Source organism: Geospiza fortis, unplaced genomic scaffold (assembly GCF_000277835.1).
Source record: "Geospiza fortis unplaced genomic scaffold, GeoFor_1.0 scaffold794, whole genome shotgun sequence".
In the NCBI taxonomy this organism is placed as follows: Eukaryota; Metazoa; Chordata; class Aves; order Passeriformes; family Thraupidae; genus Geospiza; species Geospiza fortis.
In genome coordinates, this window is record NW_005054601.1 from 187,760 (window position 1) to 214,006 (window position 26,247).

The following is a 26,247-nucleotide window of genomic DNA, read 5'->3' on the forward strand; positions in this document are numbered from 1 at the left end:
TCTTTGCCATCCTCTTGATTATTCAGAATATAGGGAGGAACAGCAGAATTTCAGTATAAGAATAAAACCAACACTCTGTAGACATATAAGAACAGAAGCAGTGTTCTCTGTAGACATGTAAGAACATGTGAACTTCACAGGAAGGCTTCAGTTTCTCATTTAACAGAGAAATTTGAAATAGGAATGCATGGTGTTCAGATGAACATTGAAATTACTTGTTTTGTTGTGTGATGTCATCAGCAGACATGGATTAATTCTGTGTGCTTGTATTCATCTTCCACATTAAGTATACACAGAACATATCACAGAACAATTAATTCTGACCATGCATGGTTTTGTGATTGAGGATTTAGCACTATAGACTTGTTTTTATACTTAAATTTAGATTAATGGATTGCTACTTTTAAATCTGCCACTCCTCTCAAATTAAAACACTGTATTAGTTGAGCTAAGATTTTTAGCTTCTGTAATCCTGGTAGACAGGTTTATCACTGTGGCTTGTTCAGGTGATGACTTGTATTCTTGGTGAACAGCACCACAGCCAGTGTTTGTCTCTGCAGGACCTGGGGCGCTGGGGCATCTCTTAATGAGCACTGCTGCTAGTAGTTCTTTTTTTTTTCTTGACCTCCGATTGAACACTGCAAATTTAATATAAAGATTAACAGAATTTAGCACATTGCTAGTGTTTCTTTCACTAAGAATTCATGAACATTAATAGGAAATAGAATCACTTGTTCAGACAATAAGCTTGAATTAAAATGTTTTCTGTTGTCATCCTTCTCCCTCATACGCTTCTTGCTGTTGTTGTTTCCTAGCATCAAGAGATCAGACAGTGGCGGTTCCAACCATTGCTAATTTATATTGTAAATGAAATAACCTTTTTAATCTGTACCAAATAACAACCAAGAGTTCTCAGCTTATATTGAGAACTGTGCTGGAAACTTCTCTCCTGACTCCAACAATTAATTTCTCATTTTTTGCAACCCATTTCTCAGTGGGTTATCCCTGCGTTTGCTTTCTCAGAGAATTAGACCTCTTAAGGGTTTTGAGACTGGAGCTCTTAAGTATGAGGCTGGAAGAAAGATGAGGAAAAGGGTATAAGGTATTTATTAGTTATTATTAATAATATAGGTATTTATATTTACCTTGTATTGTGTGACTGACATGCAAATAAATTTTAGGAGCTGAATGTGTACACCTTGGAAAGAAATAGAGACTGGTGGCAGATTGCTGTTTTGAGACTCAAAGCATAAAGAAACTAAGAACAGTGGTGAACAGCCACAGTAATATCCCAGAGAAGAAATTCAGCAGTGGGTAGAAAAACATGCATTTGTCTTTTCCTTTTTAAGTTTTCAGATGATTGTTCCACAATAAAGAGCACTTTTGAATAGCCAGAACAATTTTCCACTGAGGCATTTTGGGATTCATACTGAACCATGTTTCCATTGCTTGGATGCTTTTGCCATTTTTCCTTGATGGCTGACCAGAACTTAGGAGATGCAATTCTGTTCCCTGCCTCAAAGACAGACCAATCCTCAGCATCATGGCCTGTCTTTTACAAAGGTTTCCTTTCAGACTTTTCCGGTTGCTTTTACCTAAGATAATTCAAGAGCTCTTTTAAAAAGTCAAATGTGAAGCTATTATTGTATATTGCCAGACTGCTGGTTGTTCACAAAGTACATCTGTCACTGAATGATGTTATCCTGAAAAATGATCACTGAGAAATGGCTCGAGAAAACAGAAATCAAGTTGTAATGTGGCTGAAACCCATTAGCAAAAGTCCATATATCTTATATATCTTCAGTCAATAGAAACAAATTCTGCTTTTCAGGCATAGCTTAGAAAGACAAAAATTGTTGTGATTGGGGTTTTATTTATTATCTGGAAACAATTATTATACACTCTATCTGAAACATCCCTTTGGTTTAAAAGCTAAAAAAACCACAAGTGCACATAATAGATTGATCTTGATAATGCTGAGGTAGCTATTTGTGGACAAATATGTGTGTCAGAGGAAATTCAGGTTTAGAAAGGCTGAAGAAGCAGCTCTTTATTGCCCCTAAATCTACTTTAAAGCTTTTGTGAAACACTTTCTCTGTGTTATTTCTGCACTTTGAAAGCTGTGGTAGTTCTTCAGAAAGATACAATGTTAAGATGTGGAAATGTGAGAAATAAGCTGTAGAATGATCCTACTGTAAAGAGTCATCATAAGGTACATATACAGCCTATCAGTTGCCAACATGAAGTTTCATAAGCCAAGTGAACATTATCAGTCTTCTGAAATGTGTTCCTTTCCTCTCCTTTGCAGTGTGATGATATGATCTGTTTTCCTTAGTGTAGGTGAAAGCTATTTTTACCACAGCTGAAGGTAGAAACTATTTTGTTGTAGTCTGTGGAAGGGTGCTCTGATGTCTGTGCTACTTTTAAGTATGCATATTCATGGAAGTTAAAAACTGTGGAATAAATTTATTTAAAATTAAAAATAAAAATGTTATTGAAGCTTACTGTAAATTTTAATTTCCAAGCAGTCTTTGTATGTAGATGATGTTCTCAAGCTGTGAATGTAAGTGGCCAAAAAATATGGGAGCAAATTATGAAAATTCTGGTGCATCTACACCTTCATTATTTTTTGTAGTCCAAAGAATTTAGGGAGTTAGCTTGTAGAGAGTGTTTACTTGATTTGAAAAAAAAACCTGTTTGATTCAGCGCTTTTGGAGGACCTCCAATATTACTATCAATTTTGGCCCTTAGAAATGCTAGAATTTTACATTGCCGCTCTTCAATTAAGGAGTGTGGGTTTTATACTGTTTAGTGGCTTGTGAGTTTCCTTTTTTTGACAGCATGGTACTTGGCACTGTGTGATTGCAAGGAGACTTGACTGAAGGGGGTCAGAAGCAAAATGTTAGAAATGAAAGCAAAACTTCAATCAGCATGCAGGACTGGCTTGTCATTGCAGTGGTTTGTAATGGTTTGCTGTAATTGAAATAGAGCATGTGCTGGCCTGAAGAGTAAGCTAGGGAGACTACATTTAAAATGCTGTGTGAAGGAAAAAGGAGGATTTCGTGATATGTATGAAAAACAAGCAGTCATGTAGCTCTTTAATTGTTCATATCATGAGCATTTTATTGGAGATTATGAACATATTGAAAATACAGTGTTACCTATAAACATTAATAAAAACAAGTACTTACACTAGAGACAAAGTTATAACCTCAAAGTTTGTTTACTTTATAATAATGTGGTTTCTGCTGTAAGATTTGTTCTATTTCAGACCACACTGGGGAGATCGTAAGATTCAAAGATTATATATTTATGGCTATTTTGAGTTGCAAATAGTGGGTTTTTTTCCAAGCAGAAATGGCAACTTCTCTTTAGGAAAAAAACAAGTAAGTACACTGCATAGTCTGTCAGTTCTTCAGATAATGTAACTGCCTACCTGCATGTACCCATCCTTTTCTCTTGCTAAGGCACTGTTGGTTTGATGAGTAGGAAAACCGTAATGCAGTGCACTCCTGCCCTGTGCCTAGTCTCCCTGCAGATGTCCATAACACCCTTTCTGTTTCCTTGCTTCTCTGCTGCAGTGTGAGCAGTCCCACCTGATGAGAGAGCACGAGGATGTGCAGGAGCGAACAACGCTGCGCTACGAGGAGCGGATCACAGAGCTGCACAGCATCATTGCCGAGCTCAACAAGAAAATTGATCGGCTGCAGGGAGCAACCATAAGGTACTGCAGCTCCCTGGGAATTCTGGGCCAGGGCAAGACTGGTGCAAGACATGGTGTGAGTTATACTCTAATATGATGACAACTTTCAGGCTTGTCATGATGGGTGCGGAATAGCTGCCCATAATTAGGATGTGTGTTCTGCAGGGTGTCATCCCAAGCACCCAAGAAGTGCTACCTTCTCTCTGGCAAAACATGCACCATGACACCTATATATTCCTTTTTGTAATGCGCCAGTGTAGCATATAAGTGATAGCAACAGTGTGTAAAGGAAGATGAAGACACCTGACTTGAACCTCTGCTTTTAACTTCAGTTTGCAACCTCCTGTAGATCACCTAAGCAAAATAATTTGTGGGAAAGATAAGGTTCAAATAGATATCAGTATGTTTTGCCTCCTCTTGTGCTGGCTTTTTTGACAATACAGAATGGTACAAATCATGATGTTGCCTGGTTCTGCAGCAGCAAAGCTTGGGGTATTACACTAAGTTGTTACTGTGTTAAAATAAACTTTACATTTGACTACATGGAAACAATTTTCCTCACTTTTTACATATTTATGTTTTTACATATTATTTTCAATGTAGAAAAGTTGGACTAGAGTGCAGAAGGAGCTTCCTAAAGTTTACCTAGTGAGGAGGCAATGATATGCCAGAATCTATGGATTTTCTAGAGAACATTAAGTTAAATTTGATGCATTTGTGGGTAATGTTGATGTGGTGCTCCAGCCATGTAGCAAATTTTCAGTTTTCCTTTACCTATTAGTTGCGCTTATTTTTTGGTAATTGCTTCATTTCTTCGTTGTAAATACCTCTGCTAGCACAAGACAATGTAGTTACAGCTGCTCACTTAATCTTTCATTAATATATTAGAATGGAAAAAGAAGAATGTTTGGTGTACCATAAATAAGAGGAAATACGATCACGTACGTATTTACCACTACTAAAGCAGTGTTAGAATCACGTGTTCATATTATTTAAGAACATAAGTACTGTTGCCTATGAGATGATCATAACTAGCAGCGGTCACGGTGAGATTTTTCAGGTATTTTCTGCTGGTAGTAGTTCTCTGAAAAAAATCCCATGACTCCCTTCTTCATTTATGCTTGATACATCTGCAGACAAACTTTCTATTTGTCTTTTAAAAAGACTAGTTGAAAAGCAAAATCTGAGAAAGCATGACAACTGCACTTATTTTTTTTCTTCTTGAGTGACAGAAAAACTCTATGACATTTAAGAAGAATATTACATAGAATTCATAAAAATTGTGTGTTTGGAATCCTTGTGGCAAAGTAAATGCCAGGTAGTGTACAATTACGAACTTCTGGAATCAGGTGGATACCTCTGAATGTTTAACCATGTCCATAAATGAGTCAGCTGTGACGTGCACAGGAACATGAGGTGTAAGAAACAAGCCTAATGTGATGTACATGTTGCTTCTCATGAAAAATGCAGGTTTTCTGTCCCTTTTGGGCAGTTCTGGCCTTTGGAGGCATCAGAACAATACTGCTGTAACAGGTGCCACACCATTGTTATGCCACTCCAGTTTAATTCAGTCGTATGAGAGCTTGTTTTGCTCAGACAGCTGGAATGTCTCATCTGGTTCTATTTGTTTTGGTTCTATTAGTAAGAACAAAAAATGTTTGTTAAGTTAGTGACTCTTTTTATTTCCTTTAATGATGGAAATATCTTAGTTTCTTTGGCAGGCCAATAATTTGGTGCCTGAGGAGCAGAGGAGAAATATTCCTTCTGAAAATGGGAACTGAAGGGATTCCACTGGGTTTGTAAAGTCAGCTGAAAGAAGGAAAACTGATACCTCCTGCTGTGGCTTTCTGTAAATCCACTGTGAGATCCACATGTGTCAGTCTTGAGAAGCTGTCCATGCATCCCACAGAGCAAGGGTGGTGGAGTTGCTGTCCTTGCCGGAACAGATGTGACTCACAGCGCTCCACCCTCGGCTCTGGGGACTGCTGAGTCCGGGAGCTGGAGCAGAACAGTCCTGAGTGAAGATGTTCTGGGACCACAGCGCTGCCAGGGCCTCAGCAGTTACACTTTCCTCTAAAACAGGAGGATTTTGGTTTTGATTTGTCTCTTTGAAACCTGCAGGTAGTATTGAGGAGAGGCTTTCCTTGTGCTGCCACAAAATTCGGGCTGTCTTTCTGGAACCAGAGCTTACATTAATTGCATAACAGATTAATGTTTCCCTAATGCTGACACAGTGACCCTTTTTCACATATCAGTTTTATATTGTAAAAATAAACTAACGTATAGCTTCATGTACCTCTACTGTGTGACATTCCTTATAGTTCCTAAACACAAAAATGTTTTGGAAATAACTAGAAGAAACCAGTGCTTCATGCAGTGTATTTGACTATCCTCTTTAAATTGTATTATATTTATTTGAATGTGAGCAGTGCCCTCAGAATGTAGGACAGAAAGTAAGGAGACACCATGTTTAAATCCGAATAAGGTGTTGCAACAGCTTGAGGAGGAGGGTTGGCAGGCTGTATAAGCTGGTTAATATTCTCCATTCTGAGAATTTTTGTCTCTGTTTTTTGATGTGTGTTGGGGGCTTTTTGCTTTTGCACTGTCAGAGTTTAGAAGTGTAATGGCTTTTGCTCATGCAGTTTAGTAATGTCAGCTCTAGAATCATGGAGTGGTTTGAGTAGGAAGGGACTTGTAAGACCATCTAGTTCCAACCCCTGCCATGGGCAAGGACACCTTCCACAAGACCAGGTGGCTCAGGGCTCTGTTTAGGTTGACTAGGGACACTTTCAGGAATGGGGCAGCCTCTGCTTTCCTGGGAAAAGGGAGAGCTTAAATCACATGTCAGTGCATGTGTCTCTTCCCAGGTGTGTCTGGGATATGCTGATCCCAGTGGCAGTAATCTTACAGGAATATTGTTAGAAGTTTACAGGATTTTTCTAGGTTTGCTAGCCATTTCTTGGGTCCATGTATGTGGCTTCATGAATTTAGCTGCAGCTCTTGCTCTGCATTCTTCCAGCATTCCTTGAGGAAAATGAGTTCACCATGCATGGGGGAGCAAACCAGCATTCATCTGCAATTGTCTCATCTCCCTGCTGCTGATGCTCCAGACAGCCTAGCTGGTTTGGAATCCCCCTCCAAAAAGAGGTATTAAGGTGAAAAAAGTGAGTTCCAGCACTCAAATACTCAGGTGCAAGTAGATGAGCCTCTGTCGCCAAACATCTCTGTCCTTTGACAAGGCGCATGCAATTTTATCTCAAAGTGTACAGCCTAGAAGATGGGAAAACCAGTCAAATGGATCTTCCCAGAGTCATATTGTTAATACTTGGACATAAAGAATGCACCCAGTTACTCTGAAAGATGAAAAGGATTTAGAAATTATACAGTAGAGTACTAAAATGTAATAATGTCTACATTTAAGGTGAAAATTTCTGACTTCAGAAGTTTTTCATATAGCCTTAGATTCATTCAAACTTGACTTTTTTTTCCTTAATAATTTCTTTGGCTGTCAAAATCAGCTGTAACTTCAGCGTGTGACTGACAGTCTTTCTTAGATGTCAAATTGAGGTTCAGGAAAAGGAAAAGAGAAATGTCTAATTGCTTTTAGTTCTAAACGGTGGCTGTTTGGGTACATTTCTAAAAATAGTGGGCAACTGTAACAATACCAGACAGAAATATACTCTGTTCAATGTTGGTGCCTGCTAAGAATTACTTGAAATAGTTTCAAGAAGTTTATAACCCATTAGTGTAAAATAATATGTTCAGACTTACAATTTTTATTCTGAGATAGATTTAGAAAGCGTTGGAAGCTAATGGAAAAGAGGGGTAGTGTGAGAAACAACTGCTCACTTTGAAAATTTAAAAGGGTTTATTAAACCTTGACAAAAATACAACAAAGGACTTCATAAGGAAAAATTCACAGCACTGTGGATACTGTGCTGTCTCAAGTGTGTCACAATTTGTTCACAAGGAACTAGTTCAGAGGGACTAAATGAAATAGTTCAGAGGGACTAGTCAATCTTTGTGCTCATACACCTGTAGTATTTTCTATCTAAGGGTCTTAGAGGGTTTTAAAAATAGGTTTTTTAAGTTAAATGATTGTTGAAAAACTGCTGGCATCTGTAGTACAAACTATAGACTGTTTGCAGCTATGAAGAAAACATGCACATTGCCAGTGTTCTGTGGTGTGAAAGGATGCTGAAAAATGTGCAATTTTGCTCACTGTTGGAACAAGTTTTTCTGAGTGTCTGTACAGCACTCTGGTCCTTGGTTGCACCTAGTCATGAAGAAAGCAATTGGTGCAGAAGTAACTGAAAACCACGGGCTTTTTTCTCTAATCCTCCCATCCTCTGTGTTTAGAATGGCTTGATCTGGTCTTAATTGCCTTCGACTTACCATGACATTCCAGCAAGTGGGACCATCAGGGCCCATAACAGAACAAATGCCTGCTTTTTACAACCAAGCTGTTGCTGATGGCAGCAATAAGGAAGTTGTGATGCCTCCACCTTCTGAGTGGTGTGGCTGGAGTCCAGTGGCTGGTCCTTGTCAGCTGTCGAGCACCTTGCATTTCCAGTGCCGCTGGAGGACTCTTTCCTCTGTTTCGGAGAAAAGAAAGTCTCAAACAGCATCTTTTGTTACTGCCAGCATCAGTTTTAATGGCAGAATTTGTATTTGTGATGTATCACTGCCCTTGAATTCCCCCTTATTCTTGTCCTCAGTCTGTTTTCAGTCTGTTCTCTGGTGGTGAAGCACTCATTGACCTTGCTGCCACATTATCAGAAATGGATTTCTGATCTTTCTGGTCAGCTTTTAAAAGCATTAGTTCATTTAGAAACTGACTTCTGGCTTGAGTCATCAGAAGGGTGAGAGTCCTACGGCATGATGTAGTTTTCACTGTCCCAGGATACTGAGGGGCACTTACACTGAAAAACCCAGTACTATTGCTAGATACATGAGGCTGTGTTGTATTTTAAACAGAAAAATCTGTGCAAGAAGGCCCCAAAGAAGAGTGGTGAGAAATTATTGTTATTATGTGTGCTGTTGCTTTAGGGCCCGAACGTTTTATCCATTTGAGAGGTAATTCGGGTTTTAAAAATATAAGACTAATTGTTTCATAAATGAAAAAAAAAATCAATTACCTTCAGATGAAAAATTACAATTGTTTGAGTGCTTGGTAATTGTTTTGTCTAAAGCTGATTACTAGTGGCTTTTTTTGTGGCTGATAACAAACTGGTTCGTGAAACATTTACTGGCGCTTATGTGTCTTGTTACACTGTTTTAGCTCCTGCTATTCATGACTAGGTTCTATCACTCTCTTAAATAACTATTTCGTGATACTTCCAAGACCTTTCTTTGATGTAAATCTCAGCGTTTACCAGCTGACCTGCAATTTATTTAGTAATAGTAGCCACTAAGTGCTTCTGCTAAAGTCACACTTTCTTTGCAGTGGAGCAAATGTAAGGGCTAGAAGAACATGTTAGAAATTGCATCTCACTACCTTGGGAAACCCTGCTTGGCAAGCAAGCTAGAAGTCCTTTTTTGGGTTTTATTGAGGTATAAGTTCTTACCTCTGGAGCTCTGAGAGCAGACTTTACTTCTGTCATTGATGCCTGCATGTATAGGCCATCTTGTCTGCTGTTTTGCCTGACAAATCGAGACACACCTCCAGGCTGAATCCTGCAAGAAACACTCATCACCATGTAGCACACACACAACAGACCTAACATTTTAGATACCCCTCCCAGATGCAGATCTCCAGAGAGGTCTGTGCTGTTTCTCGTTGTTTCCAAAGCCAGACAGTTCCATTCTCACACTTTTCTGCTGAATCTGCAGCAAAATTAATCGCTGTGTTTGATTTAGTGTGCAACAAAATGATGGCTGTTTCTTTTCTATCAGAGGGGGCCCTGCACCTGGATAAACTGGTATTTTTCCAATGTTTAAAATAGATACTTTAATGTAAAAACAGTTGCTATGAAAGTTAAAAAAAATAATAAATCTGAGTCAAATCGGCAAATGCATCAAAAGAAAAAATGTTTACAAATGTTCTCAAGCAAAGCTATTATTCATTTACTTATCTTCTTTCCCAGTGCTTTGAACTCTTTGTGTGGAGATGGGAGTGAAAAGCCCTAATTTTTTAAGCTCATTAGCTTTAGCTAAAGTATTTTGTGTCCTCAATTATTTTAGTTGAACCAGCTTGACAAATAAACTAAAACCTAGGTAATTGGGGCTTTTCTTTTTCCACTAACTCCAGCAGTTCAGTGCAGTGCTCACTTATCTGTTCCTCTCTCTTTTGGGAAGAGAAAATTAAAAAAGCAATCTGTCTTCAAAAGCATTTTGATTCACATATGGAAGTATATGCATGTGCATGATTACTTTTCACATGAGGTGGTGACATCCTTGGACTGAGAAAGAGACCAAAACCAGTTCTAATCCACTTTGGGATCAAAGCCACTTGTGCTGATTTGTGTAAATTATCAGCTGGGGAGTTACTTCAGAGCAGTGTATGTCCTTGCACACATCCTTGGTACCACTCAGTTCCACCCATTGCTTTTTTCTCCAGTGGCCAGGAGAAATAATGAAGTTAGGAATAAAGAAATGGAAACCAGGCCCCAACTGCTGCAAGTGGGTGTTGCAAGCATGGCACAGTGGCTTTGCAGTGAAGAGTTTGAAGTCATCTCCACTGACTGGACGAAACACTTGTGTGAATTGGATCCTGTGGCTCAGCTTTTGGGTCTGAAATGAGTGTCACGAAGATGCACTTTTCCTCTGAGAATTTAATTTCTGCCTTTGCTCTCTCTGCCAGGGAGGAGGATGAGTACTCGGAGCTGCGGTCAGAGCTGAGCCAAAGCCAGCAGGAGGTTAATGAAGACTCACGCAGCATGGACCAGAACTCTGTCTCAGTGCCAGAGAACCAGTCCACCATGGTCACTGCAGATGTGGGTGAGTTGTGTTCTTAGCAGAAGTGATGATTTCCCACAGCAGAAAGGTATCATAGCTTTTGAAATGCAAATCCAGGCATTTGATGAGGAAATGAATTAATGTAGGATGTGTTAATCGCAGTTGATGCTGAGTCTCTACATGACTGTGAACTTAGATGCAAAGTAATCTTTGTGCCTTGATTGTAGAATTGTAGAATCATTACATTTTTGGAAAAAATTTATGGCATCATTGAGTCCAATTATCAACCCAGCACCACCACCATGCTCACCATTAAATTTATTGTCCTCAAGTGCCATACCCACATAGTTTTTGAACACTTTCAGGCATGGTGACTCCACACATCCCCTAGGCAGTCTGTTCCAACGCTTCACAACCCTGTCCATGAACGTGTTTTTCTTGATAATCCAATCTAAACCTCCCCTGGTGCAGCTTGAGGCTATTTGCTCTTGTCTGGTCACTTGTTACCGGGGAAAAGAGTCTGACCCTCACCTGACTGCAGCCTCCTCTCAGTTACAGAGAGCAGTAAGGTCCCCCCTGAGCCTCCATTTCCCCAGAAGCAGACCTTCTAGCAGAATTCTGGTGTAATCCTCACTGGCAGATTTCCAGAATTCTCTTCAGTATTCTGTTCCTGTTTTCTACACTATATTGTTTCTGAGTGCAAGACCTGCAACAGCACATTTGTATTTTCACATCTACGATTTCTACAAATATTGATACAACAGTATTAATAATAATGTGACTGTGAAGTGTCTGACCTAGGAATTAGAAATATTTAATAGAAATTTTTAAAGTTATAAAAAAGTTAATGTTTTACTTTCAAAAGCTAGTGCTTACTGTTAAGTTCCTATTTGAACAGATTCTAATAAGAGTGTTTTTTCACCCTTAATTTTCTTCTAACCAAGAAAAAAAAAGAAGAAATTAGTTCACTTTTCAGGGTTTATTTTGTCTTCATGAAGTGAAAGTGAACCAGGCTTTGTGGATATAAATGGCAAGTTGTGTAAGTTTGTTCTAACAATGAAAAACACGTCAGTAGAATGACATACAATGTAGAGACCTAGAATATAAGAGGGATGATGTTTCTGTCTCAAAAACCAACCGACAGATAGCTCTGGAGCCAGCCAAGGGTTGTTGATAATAACACACTCTGAGAAGGAACAGGATGTGGATGGAGCAGAGACCTGTGTGGAGGTACAGGCACCACTCTTTAGAGACTAATGTCCTTCTTCAGCTCCAGGACATGAGCACAACACAGCACACAGCAAGCGCAGAAATGAAGCTGAGAAAGGGGCATGTGCTGTAGAGGGGAATCCACATCACCTAAGACCCCAGAAGCCCTCCCAGCCATTTCTAGAAAGGTTTGAAAGATCAGATTGCCCATGATAACTAATTTGCATAGAAAGGGAGAACCTTCTCTCCAGAGTGGGGAAAACTTACCGATAAACAGGTCCACAAAGCCCAGGGTGCTTGCTTTACATGTGCAACCCAGCACTCTGAACAGCTGAATCATGCCAGAGCCAAGACTGGTGATCTTCTTCTCTCCTCTTCTCTCCTCTTCTCTCTTCTTCTCTCTTCTTCTCTCTACTTCTCCCTACTTCTCCCTACTTCTCCCTTCTTCTCCCTTCTTCTCCCCTCTTCTCCCTTCTTCTCTCTCCTTCTCTCTCCTTCTCTTCTTCTCTTTCCATCTCCTCTTTCTCTCTCTTCCCTTTCCCACTTCATCCAAAAACCACTGCCATGTGCTTGTATAGTAAGTCAGGGCCTAACCTGACCCAGTTTCCAAGCCACGTGTGTATTTGTGAGCTTTTGTGGACTCTGTGACTTTCATCATTCCTTCAACCACAAGCATCTGCAAATCTTGGGTGCTCCCTTTCCCTGAAGGGTAGTCTCACAGATAACAATGGACAAAGTAGGAACGTTATGTCTAGGGATTCCAGCATTTCTTCCCTATTTTCCTTCTATCCATAGACTCTGTCTTTTTTGGATGTTGTTTCCGTAGTCCTATGAAAATAAATTGCACACCACGTATAGATACAGGAATATGTATGATTTTAAATCCTCCTAGATATAGGTATATAAGGATAAATAATCATGTGCATGACTTGCTTACTGCCCTGATAGAGCAACTGCTCTAATCAGTGACTTAGTAAAAGCAGTAATACCTCATGACACTCTGATGCATGTGGATCTGCTGCTTTGTTGCTACAGGCAATAAAACACCTAGAGGTAGAACTGTGAATGCTCTCCAGTATGTCTTGCAGAGCTTGTGATTGGGCTGTGCTGGTTTTCTGTCAGAAATGGGGTTCTCACACTGTAAAATACTTATTTTATGGGGGAAGCGTCACTATCAGAACAAATCACAGCAGACAAGGTCTTGTGATGGTTGTTTAAATGTACAAGATGTTTATTACGGAAGATGTTGTGGAAAAAAACAAATTCAAGCAAACGAAACACAAGGTTTTTACAAGTAAGCATCCTGCTTGTTATATCCTGCTTGTGAGTGAGTGATGGTATTATGAAGGGCTTTTTTGGTATTACTATAACACATGGGTGATTGCTAATTAGGAATTAGTGAAATGACTTCCTAGAAAAAACTTGTATATGTTGCCCATTCAAATTTTTCATGCAGTGCTACAATGTCATTCTAAACTCTTCTTTTTCGTCGGCAGTAGGTTTCTATTTATGTCTGTTAGGCTGTGGAGTTAGGTTAATGATAACGAGTTTGCCGTTTTTTACTTTCTGTTCCTCCTATTCCTACATCTAGCAGCTCTCAATCTTCCCTTGCACAGGGGGGTTTCAAAGCAGTCTGCAATAATCTGGTGACTCGTGTCTGTTAAAATTCAGACCCAGTTCAGTGCCACGCTGCTTTAGTGCCCTGCAAGATCCACAGCTATGAGACTACCACAAAATTCTAACCACGGTGAAGCGCTTGCAGCAGCAGTACAGGAATCACAACCTCCACCAAGAATGCCTGCTGCTGTTTTTAGTGGGATGGAGGAACTGCGGGTGTGCTGCTGCCTCATAGTGCCCCCCTTGTGTGCTGTGCTGTGGGTAGCTACTGCCGACTCTGATCTAGCCAGCCAGAAATACTGACTGGCACATCCAGGAGGCAGCACAAGGGTGAATTCTACCACAGACCTGCCTTAGGATCTGCCACTGTCCATCGCCAGAGGTGAACCTAAGAGAAACAAAAATAATTTATGGAGTGAGCTAGCAAGATACAAAGACCCACTTGTTTTCACATAAGTGGAGGATGCTACGTCAGTGGGCACTAGAAGAGGTTTGCCTGAAGGCAGGAAAGGAAGTCATTCTCTGTGACACTTTATAATTAAAATAGCATTGTTGTATAAGGTGGCAATATGGTTGTAGCGTGAAACATAAGCTGTGGTGTTATGATCCGTGAATACTCAGCTGTTTTATTTGAAGGCATAGCTGTTAAAATAAAACAGAGGCTCTAAGGTGGTTGGTAGGGATCATTTCTGTAAACACCAGGATTTTTTAAAATCAGGCAATACCTAAGTACAACCACAAAAATTCCTTTGAAAAACATCAAGTCATAACATCGCTGAATGTACGAGACAGAAGAATCTTGTATTTACAGAGACAAACGTATGACTTCAATAAAATCAGGATAATAGACCTTGAATGGCCAAAAGAACAACAGGAAAAAAATGTCACAGAATGTAAGCATGTAATATCTTAAAATGTTCTTCAGAAAAGAGGGAGTTTTGAAGAAAGAATGAACACTTCAGATAATCTGTGGGGTGAAGCAGTCAGGTGTTGTTTGTCAGATAAGAGGTAGCTCATGATTTCAGTTGATGTGATTATGGTATTTAAGCCTATCAGTTGTTGAGGAAAAAGTGGCAGAGTGCAAGGACATTCTCTGAGCAGTATCAGTCTTGGCTGTTCTGCAGCAGACACTTCCTGGTTAAGAGTTTGTTTTTTCACTGAGTCACTAATTGTTGTGATGTTTGTTTTGTTTTGTCTTGCTTTCTTTTAGATAACTGTAGTGACTTGAATTCAGAACTGCAGAGAGTGCTGACAGGTCTGGAAAATGTTGTCTGTGGGAGGAAGAAAAGCAGCTGCAGTTTATCGGTGGCAGAAGTGGACAGGCACATTGAACAACTCACTACTGCCAGCGAACATTGTGATTTAGCTATTAAGGTAATGGTAACATTAGGCTCTAAAATGCAGCATGTTCATTGCCTGAGACACCTGATCACTTCTGTAATAATCATAATCACACTTTGCTTCCAGAGATGTTAAAAGTACTTCACAGGAGTCAACTCGAGTTCACAATGTGTGTTTGTAAGTAGTAACACACCTGTTCTACACCTTCCAAGGTTCAGGAGGAGCTACTTTGGACCTCAAATCAGAAATGTATTTGTCCTATGCTCATTTCAAAGATAAGAGAAATGAGGATACTCAACAGTTAATTTAGTTTCTTAAGCAATTTTGCTTATTCAGCTAACAAACTGTCACCTGCCCAAGGTCCTACAGGTAATCATTGACCAGTGACTGAAAACACACTGTGTATGTTTGTGGTTGGCTAAGTTGTGATTGGCTGCCTTAAAATATAAAGCTGTGCTGATTCCAGCCAGTAATTTTTGGGCTAATTTTTGCAGTAGCAAGGAGGGGGCATGTCCATGTTATCCTATATCCCTCATTTTCCAGGAAAGCGGGGAAGGGGTCCCTTCCTGGTCATGTATTCTTGGGGGTGAGAGCTCATGTGCAAACTGCCCATTTCTTGTATAGTCCCTTATTAATATATTTGCTGTTACTGTTCATTTTCTTGCCTCATTGCTGTTTCCAGTAAATAGTTCTTATCTCACCCCCTAATCTTTGCCTTTTGTGCCTCTGATGTCCCTTTCTATCCCTCCACTGGAGACTGGGAAGTGAGTGGACAGGGGTGTAGTTTGAAGTTGTTTCAGTGGGAACACTAAATAGGGGAACACCATTCCCCAGAGCAGAGCAAAAGGTAATTTTACACTGAACATGGATTTGTATTAGTTCAAATGAGATAAATCAGTCTCAGGAACAAATAATTCAAGTGATAGCTGTATGTTGTGAATGTAACCAAACAAGGACATGGATGTTTGCTGGCACATGTAACAAAAGGCACTGCAGTTCAGAACCTGAAAGCAAGAGAGCCACAGAGAATCTTCCTATACACAGGGGAAGACATGAACAAGCTTTTTGTGTCAGGTGGAAAGGTGTCAGTGTCTCATTCATACAAGAAAAATTGTACTGACAGTTTGGTCTTGCAGTGAAGAGGTCTCTGGCCATTCTAGGTGGCTTTGACAGTCCTTTGTAGTACTGCTGGGAAAAGTTCCTTCTCTCCCTGGTGGTGCCTGAGGAATATAACAAAATATAAAGCAATTAATGTTGAGTAGTAATTTGAAGAATGTGTGTATGTTTGACTTCTGGTCTCTTGGGATCAGTATTAAAGCAGTTTCTTTGAGTGTCTCAGAGGATTAGGATCAGTACTTTGAATGTTGCCAAGTACTTTTTGGAGTTGTAGGATGAACTGTTTTCAGAGGTCACTATTCACCAAAAGAGAGACTGTGGATTCTGGGAAATAGGTAGAGATCAGCCTGTGTGAGGCCCACAGAGGTATCTGAAGTGAGATATGTTTAACAGAGCAAAGCCCACACATAAAGCCCCTCTCCACCATTGCACCTCTGGCTGCAGGTCATTTCTGCTTTCCAGTTTCCTCAGAGAAAAAAATGGAGAGAATTTTAAAGTGGGTGGAATTGTGAATGGAAACCTGAAGTGTTCTGGCTACCTTTTGCCTTGGCTATAGGCTTTTTTCTTCACCAACAGACTAATGCATTTAAATGTTTTAAATCCTTTAGCTTTGGTGGTTAAATTTCACTGGGTTCCTTCTATTGCAGTTGCTGCTGAATTACTTTTTGCTTCTTTTATACAAACTATGTCAGCCTAGCTGTCTCAATTGTTTCTGCCCCACAGAAACTGAAAAGACCTTGAAATTAAATTTATCAGTTACAAAAGCATACTTTAAGAAAAGGATTTAAGAAAATTTCCACAGAATAGTCTGGTTAATGCTTTGTTTATTTTGGAGACCACATCAGTAACAGATACCTAACCACTAAAATTTTGCTGATTGAAAAAGCTGTAAATATTTCCAAGCATGAAGCATTTAGAATGTGAGAACAGCTGTACTGGGCTGGACCAAAAGTCCATATGGACAACCTAGTCCGGATGCTAATGGAAAGACAGCATCAAAAATTACATGCATAGTATGTTGTTCTCCTTCCTTCAGAGATGCTTCCAGCAAAGTGGGTCTGTAGGAACTTGAACCAAAGATCATGCCTTTGTGTTTAATTGTAATGGGTGAAATTTTCTTCTTTCTTTCTATCTACTGTGTTTTTGGACCTGTGTAAATTCTTGGCCTCCATAAATTCTGTTAGGAATAAATTCTGCCATTGAGTTACACCATGGGAAGAAGTACTGCTTTAGTGTTTTTTAAACCTGATACTTGCTGATTTAATCTGATATCTCATCTGTAACACAACACTTCTTGTAAAGAAAATAAGGCAGAGAGCACTGATGGCAGTGGCAGCAACAAGACTGGAATTACCGTGATATGACATCCTGCTGCCCTGTGCTCAGAACATGACATTGTAATTCAATCCCATACTCCGTGAAATTACACCTGAATTGTCTGCTGTGCAGCAGCACACCAGATAAAACTGCTCTGTAATGCCACTTTGAAGAAATCTAATCAGCATTATTTTACATAGCTATATCTGTGTAGAGTGTTTATGTTTTATTTACCGTGGAGGATGGTTGGTAGCATATTGGACACCAGAGAGAAGTGGTGTTCTAGGAAGGGGAGGGGTTGGGAAAATAGCAACACTGGAACATGGGGAATGGGGAGGAAGGAGTCAGCAGCAAAACTACATGTTGGAGAGGTGAGAAAACAGCAGGGGAACTTCAAGGGTAGTGTGGGGGAAGAAGGGAGGGGACAAATCAGCAACAAAGAGGCACTGTTTAAATAAAGCTGGCATCATCAAAAGAGGATGCTCCTGCCATTACAGAGCTTCTCTTTACATTGTGAGATTAACCACCCTGTGCTTATTCAGGTCTTGAACTCATCCTCATGATGTGTTGAAATAATTTACGTGGTTATAATTTGAGACCTATGGGTCCAAGTGAAGCTAATAAAAGGGAGACTTGCGGCTTCTTTCACCTCACAGGGATGTTGCAAGCCTTTGCTTTTTCAGAAAAGTAATTTCAATTTCCTGCCAAATCTGTAAGCAGAATTGCAGTGTAGATACTCTGATACTCTGTCAATAGATTTCATAATTGTGGCTCTAAAATGTATTGCACTTTTATGTAAGAGAGATGTGAAATACAATTCAAAAGGATAAACTGAACAAATAATAAAATTTCATAGATACCTCAAAGTCAGACAATGCTGAAAACACTGGTAAGATTTATTGCAGGAAAAAAAGGTGTCTCCAACTAGGCTTATTATTTTCAGCTGTAGTCTAGTTGGTTCTTTTGGTCTCTCACAATTTAAACAAGTAAACAAAGCAGTAAATATTCAGTAATATATAGAATCATAGATTCCTAGAGTATGCTGAATTGGAAGGGACAGATCAGGATATAAATGTTCTTTTGAATAAAGCAAGAAAATAGATTATTGTTAACCTAGGTGCGGCAGTTATCTTCCATATTAGATGTAAAAATATAGGCTTTAGCTATAACTTGGTTTTGGATTAGCCAATTAAATGAAACTTTCTGCATTACCAGTGATGTCATATATTATTTTATTTTCCATGTTTCTTCCCATCATTTCAATGCACACCGCTTTCAGGGAGATTAAAAGCTTATGGACAACATTTGGAGTGGTTTTGCTTGTTGCAGATATCTTCCATAGTTAGACATGGAGCACAGGCACAGCATACACAGGGTAGGAGATTCCAAACTGCAGGTGGCTCCCTGACAGGCTGTTATGCTGTGTTTCAGCATGTTGGTGGCCAGCCCGACAGTCACTTCAGGCATGGCAGTATTCCCTTGCTGGTGGTGGGTGCTCGTTGTTCAGTTTTCCCCACTGGAAGTTCGTGAATGTCCCTCGGACTGAGCAGTGTCTACACAGCTCTGAGCACAGAGGTGGGACAGGAAGTGCTGGATACCATTGTGTCCGAGAGAAACCCAGCTTTTTTTAGATACTAGAAAGGCTGTAACATCCCTGTAAGACTAGTCAAGGCCAGAGTTCTTCCTTTTATTTTGCTGTCACCTCAAGGAAAGAACATACTCAGGGACATGGGAAAGAAGAACCCTGTTTTAATCCTCTCCCACTGTTTTTATTGCCCTTTTGCGGCATTAGCATAGCAATAAATAAGGCCCCATGCCCTGCACATTCACTGACTGCTCATTTCTGCCTGTTACTCAGCAGGGAAACAATAAGTACAGTGCTCACCCATGACAAGGAGTTATTGATTTGTTCTAAAGTATTCTGAGATTAAACTACCAGGATTGCTGTCGTTCACAGGTGACATGTTTTATTTACATGTATTTGTCTGCTTTGGTGTTTGTCAGTATGAAATGTTTTAATGAAATGGTCAAACTGTCAAAGAAAATAAGTAATAATTTGGTTTGATATTACTTACGAAACAAAAGAAGCAAACTAATGGTGTTGAGAGGCTGGGGGTGTATGTAGGAGTATGTAGAGTTGCCTGTTAACACATATTTCTGTTCAATCTGCCCATTAATCTTGCTCAGTTGTCTTTGGCCCTTTCTATTTGTTAATGACTGTGTTTTTGCAGACTGTGGAGGAGATTGAGGGAGTGCTGGGACGTGACCTTTATCCAAACCTTTCTGAGGAGAGGTCTCGGTGGGAGAAGGAACTGGCTGGCCTGCGGGAAGAGAATGAGAGCCTCACAGCCATGTTGTGCAGCAAGGAGGAGGAGCTCAACAGGACCAAGGCCACCATGAACGCTGTCCGTGAGGAGAGGGACAGGCTGCGTAGAAGGGTAAGGCTGCTGTACAGATGACGCTGCCTTCTTCCTCCAACCTGTGTGGTTTTGTCACCAGAACAGGCCTATCTTTAATCTCGCTTCCTGTGCTGGTTGTAGGGCTTTTTGCTTTCGGAGCCGGGCTGTACAAATGACAAACCTAGGACAGAACTGAACGTAATTGGAAAAGAGCGTGTGAAAAACAGCCAGCATGCACAACAGCCTGATTTCAAAAATCAGAAAAACTGATATTCATCTTAAAGGAAGCATATGTAACTTGGATCTAGAGAAAGCAGATGTTCATCTAGTGAATTTTCCTGTGAGGCTATTTTTTCCTGTAAAGAACAAATATTTCTTTGTTTTTGATGGGAATGCAAAATTGTGATTAGGATAAAGAAAAAGAGCAGGACTCCTGTCAGTGGGCAGTAATTCTCATACTGAACAATGAGTAGTTCCAGCCATGTCCTACTTCCCTGTCTACATTTTATGATACTTTAAGATCAGATAAAGACTTTGTGCTTTGTGTGGAGTCCAAAGTGAGAAAAAAAAAGGGGGAAGATTTCTTCACAAAAAATATGAAAGATCCAAGAGAATGTGACCGCAATCTCAGTTACTTTTAAAATTTGTTAACTTTGTACCTGGTAAATTTGCGGAGTTTTGTTTAGATAGAAGTTTTTTTTATTTATAAAACAGGCAGTTTCAAGTTTGTGTTCAGTCTAAATGACAATTCAGACCACCATGTCATGGTAAACTATTGCAAGTATTACTCTTTACCCATTGGCAGCAGATTAGCTTTTTTTGCTGTTCTAAACTAACATTGCTCTGCAGTGACTGTGCCATTATAGCATGAGCCTACATCATGTGAGATTTGCAATCTTCAGGTATGAAGTCTCAAATTACCTTTTCAAAACTCCCTGTCCTCTCCTAACACTAAAAGGGCATGTGTGATGAGGCAAGAACAGTAATCTCGTGTCATATAAAGCAAGATCACTTCAACTTTTCCTTTGTAAATTTTTGTCTTATTATATACCATAGGTTGTTTTCAGTCCTGAAATTTTTGAAATGATAATGCAGTTTTTTTTAGTGGAGGCAATACTACTCCTTGAGCTACAGAAGTAGCATTTATGGACTGGCTGGATTGTTGCCAAACAATGGTGGACATCAACACAAGCAGGCAGAGAGTTGAAGTGTGTGCTTGAGAAATTTGCTTACACAAATGCAATTATTGACACTCCAGGTGACATAGATCAATACTGAGATATCAAACAAGAGAAATACAGGTGGCCTTGAGTATACAAAAAGATTGCTGTTTTGAGAAGTACGGCATGGAAGTTAAAGGGCTTAAAAGAATGGTGACAAGAATTTATGCTGACATCCAGGAGTTCCTCAGTTGAGAAACAGAAAAGGGGAAGGAATTGGTGTTGTACCCTCAGGGATCAGCATGGCTGAGCCATAGTAGCAAATTGAGTCCTATGAGGAACCAGAGAAGTTATTTTCAGTAGGGTGTGGAAAAACTGTATAAAAAGTGGTGAGATCTGATGTGGAATGTTATATGTCATTTTTATCTCTTAACAGTGCAGTTTAAATTGGCAAAAAATTATGTAGACAATGGTCAAAGAAATGGTTGTTGTCTGTAGAGTAGGATTTATCCTGTTCAGCATGGCAAAACAAATTCTTAACTTTTTTCTCTTTACAAATGCTAGAGAAAGAAAATAAAAATGGGAGCAATGGCTCTCTAAACTCAGGGACAAAACTGGAGCAAGAGCAGAATAACATGAAACACTTGTGGCTGTATGAGGCCAGAAGCTGGACTGTGAGGTGTCCAAGACACAGGGAGATTGTGGTTCTGAAGAAACAGTAAGGAGTACTACTTTCTAAATGGAAATTTAAAATATTAAAATTATGTTTGTATAATGAAATGCATGACTGTGCAAGGATACCTGTTAAAACCAGGATCATTACATTAGGATTCTATCCAAAGGAAAGCAGAAGAAGCCAAGTTAACACAGCTGCATTAATTCTAGAGCCAGCCTTAGCATCTTTTCACAATTTTGCTATGTTTTATCTGGCTGCCAGCAGTTCCAATTCTTTATTATGGAGGTGTCTCTGATGAAAGCAGAATTAAGGTCATCAACTTATTTCAGTTGTTTGTAACTACAGAGGACTTTACTGAAATCTGGAAATTAATATCATCCTTATCATGCAGAACAACTGATTTATTACCCCCACCAGAGAAGTTAGTTTGTGACATATGACCCTGTCTGCACACTATGTAATTGTTTGCACTGGAGACCATATTTGCGTTTTTAATGTAGCTTCATGTCCATAGTGGCAACAAAATAAATGTTTTCTTTGACCTATGAAATATTTTCTATGTGCCACCTGAACTCAAAAGTCACTTCAAATTATTTCCCTGGAGAGTGGGAAAGGAGATCCAACTAAAATTTAGTTATTGTCCTTCTCAAATTAAATTGGGTGAAGTGAACAAGCTTGAAGTTGACCGGATCAATAGGTCTGTTCCTTCAGACCAATGCGTGCAATCAAGCAGAGTGCTTTCAATACATTTTTCTCAGGCTTGTTGGAGATTTAATTTAATTAGGTATTTACTGCACTCAGTTAACAGATTGAGCTGCTCTCTGGAACAGTAGCTAAGAAACAGCATACATTCAGAGTTTGTTTCTCACAGGTCATTAGCGAGTGAGGTAATTGCTTACTTCTGTAGGTTGTCTGCAGTGTAACAGCTAATTTCATAATGCAGAGGTTTATTTTACCTCTGCATTATTTTACTGCATTAAAAACAAAATCTGTTTGGATCCAGGCTGGTCAGTGCCCTAGAAACTGCTTACACATTGCTGACCATAATCCTGAATCCAGTAATACAGATAAGATGGTGGGGAACTTCTGTACCAGTCTGTGGGATGATTATTATTACATGAGAATAAGGCTGTAATCAGGTCAGCACTATTTACAACTGCTACACAGAATAACAGGCTTAAGTAGTAGAAGAAAATGTAATATTTCTGTTCTTACACAAAAGCCCTTGTATTCAGCAGGGGATTCAGATGAGCAGCATTGAAACAGCATATAAACTCCATCCTGACAGTAAAGTAAAAATTGTGGGTTTTAATTACTGCCCATAAAAGTTGTCAGATGAGTGGTACCTCAGCACAGTCTTAAGGAGTTGTTTGGCATGAAAGGCAGTGGGTGTGGGCAGCATTCAGGCTTCCCTGAGGGTGTTCTAAAGAACTAAGTCTGAAATTAAAAGGCAGTTCCAGCTCTGGAAGTCTGTTAAATCTGTTCTGCATGAGCCATATGTCATTTTGTTCATTTAATCCCATGCTTCTGGTTATGAAGGTTTTTCTGTACCTTCTCCAAACTCAGCTGAAATCACCAAACTGACCAGAACAAAAACACTTCATTAGCTGTCTTCAGCTAAGACCCTAATGAAAACATAGTCTGTAGAGTAGTAGAAAATTAGCATTTTATGTGTGATGCCATCAGCTGCCCACATTCCCCACTCCAGAGAACTTTTATTTGAGCAGAGGGCTCTCCTAAAATATGTGGTTCTTGTGAACAGTTGAAACCTACCCATGCCGCAGCAGGACTCATATCCTTGGCTTTGCAGGTGTTCTTGGGCCCGCACTGTTCTCAGATGACACAAAGCTGGCAGGATCTGCTGGACTCTGTTTTGTAGTAATTCCTGTTGGGATCAGAAGGCATTGTTCCAGATTGCTGGAGAACACTGATACAATATGGGCCCTTAGAGATTATTATCTGCTTGCACAGCTTAAAGCAACCCTGGAGCTATTCTGTCTCCTTTGTCTCTTGGTGAGCACCAGAAACCTGAGGTAGCAGCCCAAAGCTATTTCCATTCTCTGTATCCTTCACTTGCATGGTATTTGCTTATGCAGCAGTATCTCCTCTTGGGTGTCAACAAAATAGAGTTTTATTTCTGATTCCAAACTTACATGCAAATACTTAGTGTTTAATTGACCTTATAGATACCAGGAAAGATTTCTTTACCATACTCAGTTGATCCTAAAAGACAAGACATAGGAACTCAGCAAACTTTGTTTGCTCTGGTGCTCATGATACAGGAGAGGCAGAAAATTATCTGGCTGAAAATTATCAACATTAGGACTAAATGAAAGGTAAGGCATTTTTTTTGGCTGGGAAAGACCCTCAGAGCAGCTCAAATTGTTACACTGGTGTTTGATTTGGCATCTTCTCCTCCACAGAGCTGCAGCATGCATGAATAAATTAGAAAGTGGGAGAAGTTCACTCCCTGTGGTTTGTTGTACTTTGTCTTCTTCCTCTGTATAACAGGGGAAAGGAAATGAGGCAGCATTAAAATGCTGAGGAGGAAAAGAGCCGTTACTTGAAGGATTCAAACTGTATGATGAAACAGGTCACAAGTAGGGTAAAACAAAAAGAATCACAGGCATGTCCCTCATTTGAAACTGGTTTAGAAAAAAAAGCAGCAGGTGTCCTTTGAATATGGAAATCAGTGACAAAAACAGGCAGTTCATAGCTGTGGTGTTTTATTTAGGATATGTTAATGAATCATGTAGTTGTCACTATGCATGTGCAAAATAAAAAGACTAAAAACATGCTTCTTAGAGTCATGGTTACAAATAATGAGAATATTTCACTGAAATATTTTTCTGTAGCCCATGATGCATTTGAACAAACATATCTGTGATGCCTGTTAATAGCTTATCAAGTCTTTCATAAATTGAACATTGCTACAGTGTGCCAGCCCCTTTTCTCTTCTATTCTTGTTTTGTTTTTATTTGATTCTTAAGGTGATCAGAAATTACCTTTAATTTTTCACTATTTCCTACTCCAATTCTCAGCATTCAAAGGAAAAAAATTAGAAATGCAGCTCAACAGTTGGTTCAGTTGCATAACATCAAATATTAATATGTGACATTTCGAGTTACTTTTGTTCATATTAATAACTTGAGAACATCTGTTTGCACCTGACCTTTCTTTTGTATCTAGGCTGTCCACTGCTCTGAAACCTAATGGTTCTGTTGCCTTATGTCTCACTTAATGCACCTGCTCCTGCTCTTTCCAGGGCTCCAGCACTACTTTACTTCTACCCTTCATTCTCAACTCCTTTTTTTTTTCTGACCACATAATAAGATTTGCTTGTCAGACAGTTTCCACCTAATTTTAGTGCTTCAGGAGTTTATGGCAATTTTTATACCCTTCTGCGTATTTCTGTTTTTAAACTAGTGTGATGCAAGGGCTCAAGAAATTTTTCTTTAAATCCTTCTTGGTTATTCCTCCTCCCAAACTCAGAAATCCACACTCTTCCTGTCTTAAAATGTAACTTTTTTTGAGTTTGTTTCTATACTTGTCCTTACCCATTGCATTTTGCCAATTTTGTCATCAATTTCCTTTAAGATATTCCCTTCCTCTCTCTCCCATTTCCAAGTGTTTATTGTGTCTTATGTGCAGTACTGCAGTTTACCTTCGTTCTATGCGTTAATCTTCCAGAATAATTTATATTACATTGGTAATGATGCTAAAGACTTGACAGAGGGAGTCAGACAATTTTTAATCCTGCCTTTAAAACCAGTCTTTTCATAACCTGTGCATTCACCAAACCAGAGAATAAAATGGCTGTTCTGAACTCTTGATTTGAGTTTGGGGTATTTTTTCCCTTCTTTGATCATTCTTTATTTTTCCTGTAGAATAGCTACCAGTGTGGAAAAGTACTTTCTGAAGAGATGCTGCATACTCCTCTATTTAAAATGGAGGTTTTGGTGACCAGAAATAGTTACCTAAAGTGTCTCTGGGCAGTGTGGTAGATGGGCAGCCCAGCTGTGAGATGCTTGGTGAGTGTGTGAATGTGTGAATTGTGAGATGCGTGATTTTACCAGTCAGACAAACTCACCCTGTTATCCTGCTCAGAATTAGCATCCAGTACTCAGTGTTGCTAAAATTAGTGCAGTTATTTATAGCAGTCAGTTCAGCATGTAATTTCATAAATGAAGGCCTGACTTAGCAAATATACCAAGAATGACAGATAAGCAGGCATCTTTTTGTGGTTGCTTCTATGATACAATATTAAGGCAGTGAGTTGCACAGATTAATAACTGTGCTGTGCTCTGAGTTTTCTAGAACGGCTTTCCTGAGCAAAGCTTTACCGTACTACACTCTTAGCTGTGATAATTTCTCTTTCTGTTGCCAGTGTTGTTTTGCAGATTTGTATGAATAATTAGCTTTGTAATGCTGGCCAATAGTCACTTCACAGTAAGAAAACACAGAATAAAGGAAACCTATCTGCATTAAAGGTTTGCGTGATACAGGACTGGCTTCTGAGAATAGGTGAATATTTTAGCAATTTTTAAGCTGGACATGGAGGCTGGGGTTTTATTTTATAAAGAATATATCCAAACGATCTTCCTATTTGTTTGCTTTTAAACAGTGCTGTAACTTCAGCACTTGGAGAATTTAATTTGGAACAGCCTGGGTTGAAAGAAATTGTAATAAATGTCAATAACTTAATGAGGTTTTCAGGTTGCTTGTTTTCTTTTTTTCTCAGTGTCAATGCCACAGTACAAATCCTGTCTGCACTGGCATTCCACATCTGCAAGCAAAAATATGCATGTATGG

The 26,247-nt window shown here is 39.4% G+C and overlaps 1 protein-coding gene across 1 annotated transcript in view; it reads left to right on the forward strand.

Moving 5' to 3' along the window:
* Positions 1–26,247, forward strand: part of MCC (MCC regulator of WNT signaling pathway) — a 137,720-nt gene that overhangs the window by 74,157 nt on the left and 37,316 nt on the right. Inside the window, exons 3-6 of the mRNA XM_005430115.2 lie at positions 3,582–3,724; positions 10,506–10,642; positions 14,637–14,800; positions 19,432–19,638. Of these exons, the coding sequence (XP_005430172.1) occupies positions 3,582–3,724; positions 10,506–10,642; positions 14,637–14,800; positions 19,432–19,638 (651 nt within the window). The remainder of the gene's footprint in view (positions 1–3,581; positions 3,725–10,505; positions 10,643–14,636; positions 14,801–19,431; positions 19,639–26,247) is intronic.